The sequence below is a fragment of the Bombus huntii genome, chromosome 6, assembly GCF_024542735.1.
Source record: "Bombus huntii isolate Logan2020A chromosome 6, iyBomHunt1.1, whole genome shotgun sequence".
Taxonomy (NCBI): Eukaryota; Metazoa; Arthropoda; class Insecta; order Hymenoptera; family Apidae; genus Bombus; species Bombus huntii.
Window position 1 is genome coordinate 6,213,254 of NC_066243.1, and position 13,945 is coordinate 6,227,198.

The 13,945-nt window shown below is 25.6% G+C and overlaps 1 protein-coding gene across 3 annotated transcripts; it reads right to left on the reverse strand.

Moving 5' to 3' along the window:
• Positions 1-88: 88 nt before the first annotated feature.
• On the reverse strand, positions 89-13,274 carry LOC126866921 (serine-protein kinase ATM). 3 transcript variants are annotated; one of them, XM_050620928.1, is made up of 19 exons: positions 13,142-13,270; positions 12,893-13,009; positions 12,550-12,687; positions 12,035-12,455; positions 11,514-11,867; positions 11,029-11,425; positions 6,564-10,915; positions 5,933-6,259; positions 5,537-5,842; positions 5,232-5,446; positions 4,663-5,003; positions 4,014-4,480; positions 3,635-3,864; positions 3,388-3,504; positions 2,671-2,826; positions 2,369-2,514; positions 2,187-2,293; positions 1,142-1,423; positions 89-943 (listed from the first exon to the last, which is right to left on the reverse strand). In XM_050620928.1, exons 2-19 carry the CDS (start codon positions 12,962-12,964, stop codon positions 765-767), a joined length of 8,607 nt encoding a protein of 2,868 aa, XP_050476885.1. In that variant the 5' UTR covers positions 12,965-13,009; positions 13,142-13,270; the 3' UTR covers positions 89-764. The 3 variants fall into 3 exon arrangements, with proteins under 3 accessions (XP_050476885.1, XP_050476886.1, XP_050476887.1); XM_050620929.1 differs by lacking the exon at positions 13,142-13,270 and having other exon boundaries at positions 12,893-13,127; XM_050620930.1 differs by lacking the exons at positions 89-943; positions 1,142-1,423 and adding an exon at positions 1,430-1,798 and having other exon boundaries at positions 13,142-13,274.
• Between the last annotated feature and the right edge of the window lie 671 nt (positions 13,275-13,945).

Here is a 13,945-nt window from a genome sequence, read left to right on the forward strand (position 1 = left end):
AAGATTAAATCTATTAAAATAACGATGTTTTACAGATATAGATAGATAGAGATACTTTAGATAAAAATTTCAATATTTAGAATACATATACCTTTTATATACATTTTTTATTTTTTTAAAGTGGTGTTACTCATACAGAGCATTTCTGAAATTATGGTACATGCAGTCGGATGGTGATTCTACATGCAAAGATAAGTCGAAAAAGAAAAAAAGAACATTTTTTCGTTTAAGACTTCGTTCTCGAGAAAAATGAGTTTGAAATCCCATCAGATATCCGTATATTAACTGGATGCTTTAAATTATGAACTTCTACTTCTGTATTATTAAATATGGACAATGCCACGATTTGCTTCCTGTTATTGTTATTTCATTTCCGAAATATCGATATTACTTTCCTTTATTCTGTATTTAATTTGCATTTTGAATGATTTTATAAATAAGAATAAGATTAGTACTTTTTAAGAATCATTTTATTAATTAAGTACTTAATGATTTAAAAACTCATTTTTTTCATAAGTAAAACTTTAAATGAAAAAACGTTTTTCTTCGATTTATTTTTGTATGTAGAAACACCACGCTTGTATATTTCAGAGACACTCTGTACATATTTATATTTATAATTCGTATAAAATTTAAAATAAATTAATTTAAAATACAAATATCATACTTTTAAAGTAGTGTTATAAAATAAGTGATTTCTAAACTTATATCACATTTGGATAAAATCTTTCGCTTTTTTTTTAAGATTATGAAATATAGGTATATTATAGGTATGGTTGCCATCCACAATATAAGCGACAAAGATTCATAGGATCATGGGCTTCTTGTATAAGTCTTTCAACTTGACCAGATACACTAGATGCTAATCCTTCTTCAGTGCCTTGTAGTTTTTGCTCTATTCTCAAAAGAGCTCTTTCTGCTGTCTTATTAGTTGCTCTAGAACCTATCAATAATAAATATTTTTAAAATATTTTTCTGTAGTACGAATATGATACAATGAATATGTAACATATTATATTACATTATTCATATATTTTCAATAAAATATTAAATTTTATTCGTAGAATATTATTAATTTATGCGATTACTATAAAAAGTATAATACAAGAAAAGAAAATATGAAAGCATAAATTATATTTACACTGATTATTTTCGACTAATTTTGATGATGTTCCGCCGCTTTGAATGTTACGTGCTTCAGCGGGTGTTATAGTCCATTTAAATAATGGATCATATAAAAGAACTTGAAGCAATGTTATAATTATTTGTCTTTGATCACGTAATACGGTTAATGTTTTCTCACAGCAATGTCTCATTGTTCCCTCTACGCCAGATACACCCATACCGTCTTCAATATTTTGTGTAAGTCGAAATGGAATGGTTTCAGGAACTGGTAATACCTTTCCTTGTTCAAATGCTATGCCTATTATATTCAATAACAAAAAAATTGAAGTATTCATAAATTACATTATTAACCCTTTGCACTTGAGAGGCGAATTTCAATCACCACGGCATTCCGTGTTGCAACTCCAGTGGCGAGCGAGAGGCGATAGTCCCTGTTTATGCTAGATTTCGATATCTCCAATTGATGAGAGTGCAATATTGGTTCGTAAATTGGTTCCTTAGCTCTTTGTGTTCTTTGTTAGGAAGTGTAAAGTGTTAGACTGGAGATAAATGGAGATAAAATATTTAATCCCATATCCCTCCGAAACTATGGTTCAACTATGGTATTGAAACAACGTCTCCAACATTGGTTCGGATTCGACGATCGTGGCAAAAGTATTATAGTTTAGAAACCCTAAAAAAGTGGTTTTCAGAAGTGAAATTAGCTCAAATGAAGATGAACTTGATTTTGAATTGTTGAAAAATGAGATTAATTATATCATCTTGGTGAATGCTTTGTAAGTTATCATACAACAAAATACAGAAATTAATATTACAAAATCATATTTTCAAAGATGTAAATATAGATAAATTATTAGAATATAATGTTTTTGCAAGTTAATTTGTATATGAAATCATTTTACACTAGCTGTAAGACACGCGTCACGTATACGCTAAATCATCCGGAGTAGCTGCTACACCCAGCCGAAAAAGTCCTCGAGTGCAAAGGGTTAATAATAGCACTAATAATACAATGTTGCTAATATTACTACCAGTTTAAAAAATTACGTAATCATATTTACCAAAATCAATATGAATTACTTCAGCAGTTATTTGATCAATTAAGATATTACTTAAATGTCTATCTCCTAATCCTAAAATATATCCTGCCATTGATGTTGTTGCTATACTGTGAAAATATAGTAAGTATAATTTAATGAATATAATAAATTCAAGAGTAATTACTACATATAAATATTATTACCTGCGTGTATACGCTAATCTGCGTTCAAACCACGTTTCAGGTGATGGATATCTTTCAATAAAAAAATAATGCATCACTGGATGCATATGTGCACAACAATCCATAAATACTTTCAACTTTACATTAGTTGATGATTTTCCCACTGCCTAGAAATAAAATTTACATTATATTTTCATACTATAATATTCTATATACTGTAAGGTATCGCATAGCCATTATAAAATTCATACTGCAAATAATAATCAAAATAAGAACAATACATATCGGTTGTAAAATTAAATCTTATTTGAATATAATCTTACTGCTAGTTTGTCTCTACAATAATTTGCTTTATAATCCTTTGGATAGTATTTCTCGTGAAGTCCTTGAATGGTACCTGAACCTACCAATATAGTTACGATAGGTATTGTTTTATCACACCATTCAAGTATTCCTGATCTTTGTGTTAATGGCACAACCTAGAAAAGTAATAGAAGAAACATAAGTATAGGACATATAAGATTATAATTACATTAACATATAAAATAGATATTTAATATATCTAAAATAATTTGTATCACTAATTAATCATATATCAATATTAAAGATAAAGGAGATGCTGCAAGAGTAATTAATTCAAGTACAGAAGTAGGGAAGGAGCAGAAGAAAATGATAAAAAGAAAAAAAGGGAAGCTCTTATTCTGGAATGTGGCAGGAGTGGAGAGAAAAAATAAGGATTTTTAGGGATATATCGAAAAATTTGTTTTTATAGGGTCAGCAGAGACATAAGAGGACAAAAGCTGATAAAGAATACAGGACATATTATCTAAGGGATTTGAAAGGAAAGGAAGAATTTATTTATTTTATAAAGGAAGAAAAATGGAAGTCGGAGGTGTAGAAGGGTGAGTTAGATAGTTTAATGTAAGCTAAGTCCATCTCATGGCCGGTGATACTGAAAAACGTTAAATAAATAAGAAAAATAATAATAATTAATTTAATGATGACAAATTCTTGAAATATAAATAATTTGTTAATATTACCTTGTAAGTTCTAATTGTTAATTTTCTACGTTTAGTATCTTTATGAGATTTTAACAATATATTCATTACATTAAACACTTGTTGCATTACAGCATCTTGTCGTAAATCATCTCTTCCCTAAAAGTATATTTAAATAATTAAAAGTATATAGTATTCTTTCTCTCTCTCTCTGTCTTTCAATAGTATCAAAAATAAATGTTTTTTTATCCAGTATTGAACATATTATGTAATGCACTCAATAATATACCTTTATTAATTCATGTCTATATATGCCATCTGTACCAATACAAGTTAATTTTTTTGGAGTATTTATACCTCCAACAGTTTCATATGATTCTGTATATTTAGCAATGCCAATCACATTGTTGTAATTTCTGGATGGTCGTACATCAATTGTCAATGTTAGCACAAATATGTTTTCAAAATTTTTAATCTTTAAAATTTTTTGATTTCTTGGTATTTTAATTTCATAACCCGCTAGAAATGGAAATTCTATGATGAAGTATTCTACAATTAGAACTAAGTTTAAGATGTGCTATTACACATAATGTCTGTTTATATGTTTGATATATGTATAATTATATTTTCATTAAAAATACTTCTACTTACATCTTCTATCTACTTACATTTATTTGAGGTAGTTGAAAGATTAGCCAACATAACTAAAGCATGTGATAACTTTTCCATTTCTTGTATAATTAAATTTATATCTGATTCTTTTATTTCTTGTAACAATTTTTGTGTTCCAAGAACTCTTGGTTCTAGTGTTCTACTTTTTCTAGCTGTATTATAATCATAATCACCATATAAATTTTTTAATGCTAACAGAACTGGTAATGTATGATGTGGATGTTCTAAAGCACAACGTTGCATAATGTTATATATTTTTTCAGAAAACTCATTAAATTCATCATTCATATGCGCAGCTAATTGTGGCACAAGTGGAATAAATTTAAAAGATGGTAATCTGTTAAGATTTTCTTGCAATAAATCATTGACTTCCTTTTGATGTATATTGTCTAACCAAAGCGCAATTATTCTAAATATTAACAAATTATAATTTTCGCTGTGCTGTAGTGCTATTAAATAATACCTGTATGAAGCAATATAATAATGTTTGTTTATAGATATTAAGTAAGATAATATCAATTTTAACATAATTAACATATATTAAAATATATTAATAGTAAATGAAATATAAATATACTTTACTGATATGTAAAAAACAGAAATTATAGAGCTCTTTTATGAACTTTGCAGAAATATGGAACTTACTTTAATGCTAAAATCAAATAATTATCTTTTTCTTTTTGTATATGTTCCAGTTCTGCAACATCATTCGTATTTTGTCTTTGGTTTAAAATCATTACACTTCTAATATCTTTATCTTCACTAATTGAATGTTTATTAATTCCTTTATAGGAATATGTAATACATTCTTTTAGATTTTCAAACTGAGGAGATTTCATATATGAACTAATTTGCTGATACTGATTATCAGCAAAACGAGCTAAAGCAACTTGTGTATCATGTAAATCTTTAATTGTATCAGTATTTTGTGTACTAATTGATGTGTTTATATCTATAGATTTTAAGTAATATTTTTCTATCACAGTCTGAAAGATAATAAATAACAATATACATTATTTTTTTATTATGTATGTATATGTATATAATATATTGTAGTGAGAGATGTATATAAGATATTGTAGTGAAATAAAATATTGTATTAAAGCTTAGTACATCTATAATAAATAATAATAGAATAGATAAAGCTGATAATAAGATACTAAGTAATCTTAAAAATTTCATACCTTAAGTTACTTTTATTTCATGATACATACCTGGGGATTTTCTGATTTTGTTTCAGCCATCCAATCTCCATAAACTCTTAATATTTGTGCTCGTAATTTTGCATCTAAAGTTTCCTTTTGCATTAAGTTACGTAAAAGAAATCGTCCAACATCTAAATCTTTCCTAACTAGTGCTAATAAAGATTCTTGATAAAGTAATTGATCTTGAATTTTTGATGGTATACCCTTTTGTTTTATTAAGATATCTTCATAAAAAAATTAAAATATGAATAAAATACATATATTTTATAATTGAATACTTAATATAATGTTATAATAATCTTAATTATATATACCTAATGAACGTGTAGCAATATGCAAGTTATCTTTATCTGCTGCTATTTTTGATATTTGCAAATATGTATTAAAAAGCGCACTTTTAATATTTACGTTATTAATTAAAGTATCATTTATTTGAAACATAACAGTTCTTTGAGTTAAAATCGGTTCAATATATTGAAATTCATAAAAATTTGCAATATCCTGCTGTTGCCATTTATGTAAGATTTTTTCATATTCGCCTTGTTTAGCAAAGCTTAACTCTTCAATTTCATTAATTAATTGCAATTGCATTAACTTTTCATATATAGTTTTACTACTTTCTACAAATAATCAATTGTTAAATAGATAAATTAAAATAGTTAAATTGTTAAATAGACTTTTTCAAAGTTAGAAAGTTTAATAATTCTTACCTAGATTAATGTTCTTAAGTGCTTTGATAATATTTATACGAGCATTTTGAATTGCATTCTGTATAGCTGTCTCATTACCTTCATGAAAATATTTTAATGCTTCATAATGATAAAAGTGATAATCATGTTCAGTTATTTCTAATTTTAAATTACAGCTATTTTGTGGATATAAAGCTTGATTTGTCTCACAAATATCCCAATTGCTAAGTCGCCAAGCACATTCATACTGAATGTCTTTATCTATTTTTACACCATTATTTGACATAGTATATATAAAATTACTAAGTAAATAATGAAGACCAGACTGATATAATCCATTTGCCATTTCTGAAATGTATAATAAATTACATATAATTTGAAGTTATTATAATGAAAATATAATTTTCTTTTTAATAAATTACGATTTATTGAAACTTTATGATCATTATAAATAAATTTTGTATACTTTAAAATAACAAATTTCTAATTAATATAAACATATAACAATTTTAAAATATTTTGTTTTATATGTACATAGTTTTAATGTCACATCAACTGCAAGGTATTAAAATCTTGTTAATAAATGTTGTGCTAAAATTAATTTAAAATTATAATAAGCTCTCAAATAAATATGTAATTTTGTAATACTCACCCTTAATTACTGACATATTCCCAGAAGAAAGTTCAACATCTTGTGCAGGCATTACTTTATCCCATTTATTGGTATGTATATAATGTTGAATACGAGTAGAATGATCATGCAAATGTGAAGAACCAGTGCCATTAATTGCATCAAAATCACCTATCTTAGCGTAAGAATCTCTAAGTATATTTTGTATCACTTTCCCTTGTTCAGCTGATTTTTCATAGACATAATCAATTTTTGAGATATTAGTAAAGTTATTATAATCATTTAAAATAGTTTCACAAGACATTTCTGCATATAATATTGCAGTAAAAAATGCTGAACAATATTTGGCAGCTTTTGCAATACATATATAATTAAATTCTAAATCATTGTTTGGAACTTGCATTCTAATATAGTTCACAATATTCAACATACAACGTACAATACAATGATCGCAATTTGTAAATTTATGTGAAGGAATGCTTGTTTTTATTGTAAAATCAAAATGATATTCAAAAAATGTATTAATACACAAAGATATGGTACTCATAAACCGTTTATCTATATGAATTATCAAAAAAATAATTCTTGGTAAAATTATTTCACAAAAATCAGTACTTAACATACAAATGGGGATTAAATTTTCAGAATAAAATCCTGTAAAACACTCTAAAACATTACATGTTAATACTATAATCCAATTAGCATATGAACCATCGGATTGAGTTGTCCAAAAGGTATTATCCGACTTTATAATATCATTAGTTTTTGTGTAGTTTATAGCAATGTTGCTCATTTTTGAGTTTTTGTTCTTTATAAATGGCTGAATATAATTTAAAGGTAATACTGCCTGTGATTCATCCAAAACAGTTTTTAGATTGTTCATGTATTCAGCATCTAACAACTTTTGCCCCCAAGAAGATGAAAGTACAACATCCAGTATATTAGCACTAATTTTTCGAAACTCAGTATCACTTTGAAATAAAAATTGCACCATTGTTATTATTATTTTATATGATAATATCTCTATTAAATCAGAAGATTCTTTAACATGACTTTTCTCAAAATATATCATTGATGTCAAATCAGTTGGTCCTAATTCGCCTAAACATTTTACAGCTTCAATTGAAACATTTATATCAGATGATGCTGTTAATTTTATGAGTTTGTATATCAATTGATGCAATATGCTTGAGGTACAATCTTCAAAAAAACCATGAAATGTTTCAAGTTTATCATATAGTTCTCGTAATTCTTCTTTTCTTGTAGATAATTGTATTCGTAAATGAACAATATCTTCTATGCTATAATGTATATCTTTATCAGTCACTGTACACAAAAAATGTTTTACTTCTTGTTCCAAACTATAAATTTCCTTTGCTTTATATTTCAAATCATTATGTATCTTTCGTATTTCTAAAAATATAGGAACATTTGGAAATGAATTTAATTTCTCTATTGCATCAGATAATATTTCCTTTTGATCAATTATTAGGAACTGAAGTATTTTTAGAGCTATAGGTATCTTCCCTGCTTGTGCTATAGGAATTAAAGTTATGACAGTGAAATTTAAAATTTCTTTGATTTCTTCAACTCTTACACACAAAACATGTTTTATAAATTTGTAAAAATATTTACATCCTAGTTTACAAAGGGTATTATCAAATAATTTAATTATGTGAAGTAAACTGTAACCAATATCTTTTATGATATACATAGACAATGTATTGAAATATTCTTCTTTCAATTCTTTAATAATCAATGAACAAAAGAATATGTACTGATGAAAAGCTTTTATCTTATGTTCCTCAAATTTCTTTTTATAGATATTATTAATTAAATGTGATAATATTTTTTGTAATACTCTTGGGCAATTATAAACTAAATAGTATTGTACAGACATTTTTGGTATAATAAAGTTTTCTTCTATGTACTTTAAACAAATAAGCATTGTTTTGTTTTTAAAATGAGGAGGATCTGATATTGCAAACGATATTCTTTCTCCCAATATTTCTTCAAGGTAATCTTCATCGTGTAATCTTTCAATAAGAAATATTAATATTTCTTCAAATTTTTCTTTAAACAAGTTAGAGAACTTCCTCATTTCAGCAAATTCATCTTGATTTGATTTTAATTTATAAAATATTTTTCCTACTAATGTTTTTGATCTATTTCCATTATTTTCATTAATGCAATATAATAGCCATGATAAAATTTGTGGAAAAATATTTTCAATGAGTTGTTTAAATGATAAGTTAATATAATTGCAAAAGGAAATGACACTAGAAAGTTCTAGATTTTGAAATTTAATAAATGCTATTGTATTACTATATATATTATAAAATTGTTCTTCTGATTTACATTGTGTTAAATTCCAAGGAAATAATTGTGATGAATATTTGGAATTAAACCAGTATGTCATTAAATAACTTAAATTTTCTTCCACGATGTTTGAATAATTGATTTGATTTGCCATAATACTTATTGATTTTGAAATTATTTGAGTTTCTACCCTTTTGTCAATGCTAAACCGTAACATTGTTAGTAATGCACGACACTGAAATGTTCCATTGGTAGATATTATAGCAGCAAGCATTAGTGAAATACTTGCTGTTGTAATTTCCTTCTCATCTGTTTTTATTTCGTCATCTGTTTTATTGTTAATGGCTAATTCATTTATTGATTTTTCTATTTTTGTAAATAATGTTTCTTTCCATTCGAAATTAATATTCTTTAAAGAATATATCTTTTGTATACACTTAATTATTTGCACTTGTGCAAGAAATGAATTACTAATAAGGGATGATAAAATTCCTTCAAATATTGGCATTTGGTTCAAAGTATGACATGTAGTATAACAAAAATGGGAAGGACTAATATAAATAATTTCTGAGAGACATTTAATAAATTCTTTATGAGCAAGGACACCATATCTTTTTTCAGATCGCAGCTTATTAAATCGAACAATAATATTCATTAAATTATCTAACTTGTAATTGTAAACTAAGGCATAATTAAAGAAATATGGTAAAACATTTAATATATAACGTGTAATTGTTTCATCTTTATAGCATTCGTGATATAATTGCAACAAATTTTTCAATGGTAGTTCATTGTGATTTTTCCATAACTCTTCTTTATCATATTTTGATAGAGATTTTAAAACTGTTATAGCCATCATAAAATCAACTGTATGTGAAAGATCGTACATATCAATTTTAAGCAAGTTATCCATAAGCTTTATTTGAATTTCACATTTTTTTTGTTTTAAGTTCATACAACAGAATAATGCTAAAGCTTTTGTTGTTTGTATTCTTATTGTACCTTTGTCACAAAAGTTACATGGCTTTGTTTGTATGACTTCTCTACCTAAATATTTATGACTATTTAGTCTAGACTCATAGCCATCATAATAATCACGATTAGTTTTATAATCGGAAATTTCATTGTCCTCAATATTCATTAAACTAAATATGTTTTTTAGCATATTCAATGTTGCAGATGTAACAATTATTTTTGCTATATCAGTATCATATGATGTTCCATACAATGTATTAAGTGCTTTTGTTACGTTAAATAGATAATTATATTTACTTCTTGATGGATTGGTTATTTTTTCCAATGAACTATAAGCAATGTCTATATAATTTTTCAATGCTTGTATCAAAGATAAATCTTCGATATTTTTAGATACCATATTCAATTCTCTCATCATTGATAAAACTTTTGCTACAACCGCAATCTTTATTATAATTATATGAAGAGCATTATTTCCATCTTCAATAATAACATGTAAACTGTTTATTAAATAAGTTACAATATCTTCCATAAACAGTACATATCTATTTACTTCTGGCTTTTGTTCTGCATTTTTTACCTTTTCTTTAGTGAATACATTTTTTTTATACTTTAGTAACAAATAATAATGTTCAATGTCTTCATAAAATGACTTAGTATTTTGTTCAATTTTTGAACAATCACATATGTCATTAATATCATATTCATTGAATTTTATTTGTTTCTGATGTTTTGACTTTAATGTTATGCCAATAAGTAATAAGCACAGTTCATCAATTCTTATCTGTGTTGCCATTTCGTGCCAAGGAATATTTAATATCCATTTTATAAGACATGATCTAACAGAATTTGTATTCATTGCTGGTGAATATACATTTATATTAAATACTTTCATATTAGTAGGCAAAGGCAAATGTTCACAGATTACTATTAATGTACGAAGACTCATAATAGACCACTTAATAACATTTGTCAAATATAGCTTTAAAAGTGCATTTGGATTTGTTATTTTATTATGTATTATAAAAAGCTGTGTGAGTTTATGAGTTGATATTTCATTCTGATTTATGTTTAATGATCTAAAACAATAAGTTACTATAGACACGCAAACATAAAATCAATATTTTAAAAGAGTGTAAGATAATATAAAATAAATGTATATGACCTAAAATCTGAAATAAATAAATAATACCTTAATAAAATATCCCATATTTGGTCCCAATAAATATTTGAATTTTCTATATCCATTATAGAACATAATTTTTCATTCATTAACAAAACAGCAGCTAGTTCAAATAAATTATTTATGATCTTTTCTTTCTTAAGAGATAATGTGAAAAGATCCACTAAAACTTTTAAAAATGTTGGAAAATCTCCTGATTTTAAACATTCAGGATATTGCTTAAACAATGTTGTTAAGACCTGTATCATGGGCCAAGCTTCTTCTGGATTATTATCAATAAGCATATCAACCGGTCCATTTATTTTGACAGCAATTCGTCTGCGTTTTGCTGGTTGTATATAATCATAATTATTGAATGATGTTTTCTCAGTGATCAAATCTGGATTTTCCATTACTTGTTTAAAAACTAAAACATATTTATTTTTAGATTAATAATTAATAAAATATATTTATTTTACATATTCTTTATTTTAAAAAAGTTACAAATATATTACCTTCAATTGCAAACCAAAGGAAGCTCTTTGAAAGTATATCAGCTTTAAAATCTTTCAAAATCATTAGATACATACTTTTAAGAGAATTGTACCATTTTCCCCAATCATAAGCATAAGCACCATCACAAGTTTTACATACTCCTTTGGGATGATGAATTTTTACAAAAAATAGTAAAAGTTTATATTTTTCGATAGAACTGTCTAATCTGATTATATTCGGTAAAATATTTTCACTAAAATGACACAGTGTAATTCTATATTCTACTGCAATTTGTTGACATATTGTATATGTAACTTTGTAACTAGATTCAGCTAAAATTTCTCCATTTTTTTCTACATCAAGGAAAATACTTTCTAAAATTGGAAAAAGTTATAGCATGTTTTATTATGATGTTAAATTAATAATTTAAATATATATATAAATTAGTTAAATTATAGATAATATATAGTTGTTGATTTTAACACGGAATTTTAGAATAAATTTTAATTAAAAACATTGTTTTAAAAATTTCATTACATACCTAAAAATAATAGTATTTCTTTTACATTTAAAAATAAATTTGTATGCAAACAACCATACTCAATGATCATTTGCAATGTATCTAAAACAATTCTTTTACTTGTAGGAGAAGACATATATTTATATAAATTTAAACACATTTTTAACAATTCCTTCCACTGTTCATGAGTCATGTTCACCTGATATATTCTAAATGGTAGTATATAAGAATTTAGCACATTTATATAAGTATCATGATAATATTCGTATATATGTGTCCCTAAAATTTGTAAAATTAAAGGCATTATATCTTCACATTTTAAAAGTGGTACTTTATGATAATTTGCATGTCGAAATGTATTTTTCACAAGTGTGCATGTATAATTTCGTTCAGTTATTGCTGCTTTATTAGAAGAATCTTTATTAGCAAGTCTATCTGCTTCCTTGAATAAAAATAAAAATGGTTATAACATTATGTAAAATTACTTCTAACAAATTTCATTTTAATTATATTCTATAGCATAAAAATATATTTACATTTAATACTATCCTATGGACACTATGTATTATATATGACCAATCTACAATACTTTGTGTTCTTTCCTTTGTATTTTTACAAATTTCTAGTATTGCATCTTCATTTTCATATAATTCTAATAATTCCTGAACACACATCTAAAACGAAAAGTATAATTAACATTTAGTACAATGAATAGTATTATCCTTCACACAATGAAAGATTATTATTATTGAAAAATGTCTAGAACATTAACAATTGTTAATTAATGTAACCTTTCTTAACTAGAAATTGTCCCAAAATGATAAAGTTTAAAATTAAGTGATATAAAACAAACATTAGTAGGTACATATGTATACATACCTTTTTACTTGCAACTTTCTTACTATCTGCATTTCTTAATATTTCTTGTACTCTTTCCAAATATCTTGACATTTTTATTCCAATTCTTGATATTTACTTATATTATATTACATACTCCTGACAAGAAAATTCGTCAAGTTACATATGTATGTATATATATAAATTTTATATATACATATATACAACAATTGATAGTACTGACAATACTATATTAGCTATTAAAAGATCTTTAACCGAAATAATACTTACTTTTCATTCTCAAATAATCAAATCTACGAAACTATCATTCTACTGGTTACTCTTTGATAAACCTTTTCTAGTAAAAGTACTAGATGTAAAGATGAAAATTCACTAAACTAATTATATAGATGATATAACTGTGAATATTCGAATCAAAGTAAACTTATGTATAATAGGCATTTTTTCAGACATATTTACTTATACAAAATACAAAATAGGTTAATTCTAAAAATTGTAAAGTCATATTTCTATATATGTTGAGAAAATTACTATATACAACGTGACCCGTAATTCAGCTCAAAGACAAAAATCTAGAATGATAATATTGCGCTGGGAGCTCCATTTTTGAGAAAATTGAGTTTTTAAATGTATGAAGTATGCATATATTTGCTTAATTCCCAGCTAAACAAGAGTAGATAATCGATAGGAACTTATTCTACATGTGAAAATAAGTAGAAATGTAGAATAATGTAGAATAAAGATTTTTCGTTTGAAGTTTCATTTTCGAAAAAATTAAATTTTAGATTTGCGTAGTATACGTGTACCGGTCTAATTCTTGACTAACATATCCAAAATCTATTTTTTCCAAAACGAAGCCTTAAATTTTATTCTTCATTTTCAATTTTTTTCGTATGTAGAGTAATCCCCTGTCGATTGTCTATTCCTGTGCAGTCAAGAATTGGTCAAATTCATCCATACTTTATAAATTTCCAAACTTGTTTTTGTCAAAAAACGAAGTCTCCAACGCGATTCTATTATCCTTGATTTTTATTTCATTTTGAGGCATAGAATCTCCCTGACTCCATTCTGTAT

Bases quoted from the DNA above. Each gene is read 5' to 3' on its own strand.
- LOC126866921 (XM_050620928.1), bottom strand. From the start codon at position 12,964: ATGTCAAGATATTTGGAAAGAGTACAAGAAATATTAAGAAATGCAGAT. The intron at 5,447-5,536 runs GTATATATAATT...TTTTTTATGAAG, and splicing joins TATTGCTACACGTTCATTAG to ATATCTTAATAAAACAAAAG. The intron at 2,515-2,670 runs GTAAGATTATAT...TTTTATTTCTAG, and splicing joins ATTGTAGAGACAAACTAGCA to GCAGTGGGAAAATCATCAAC.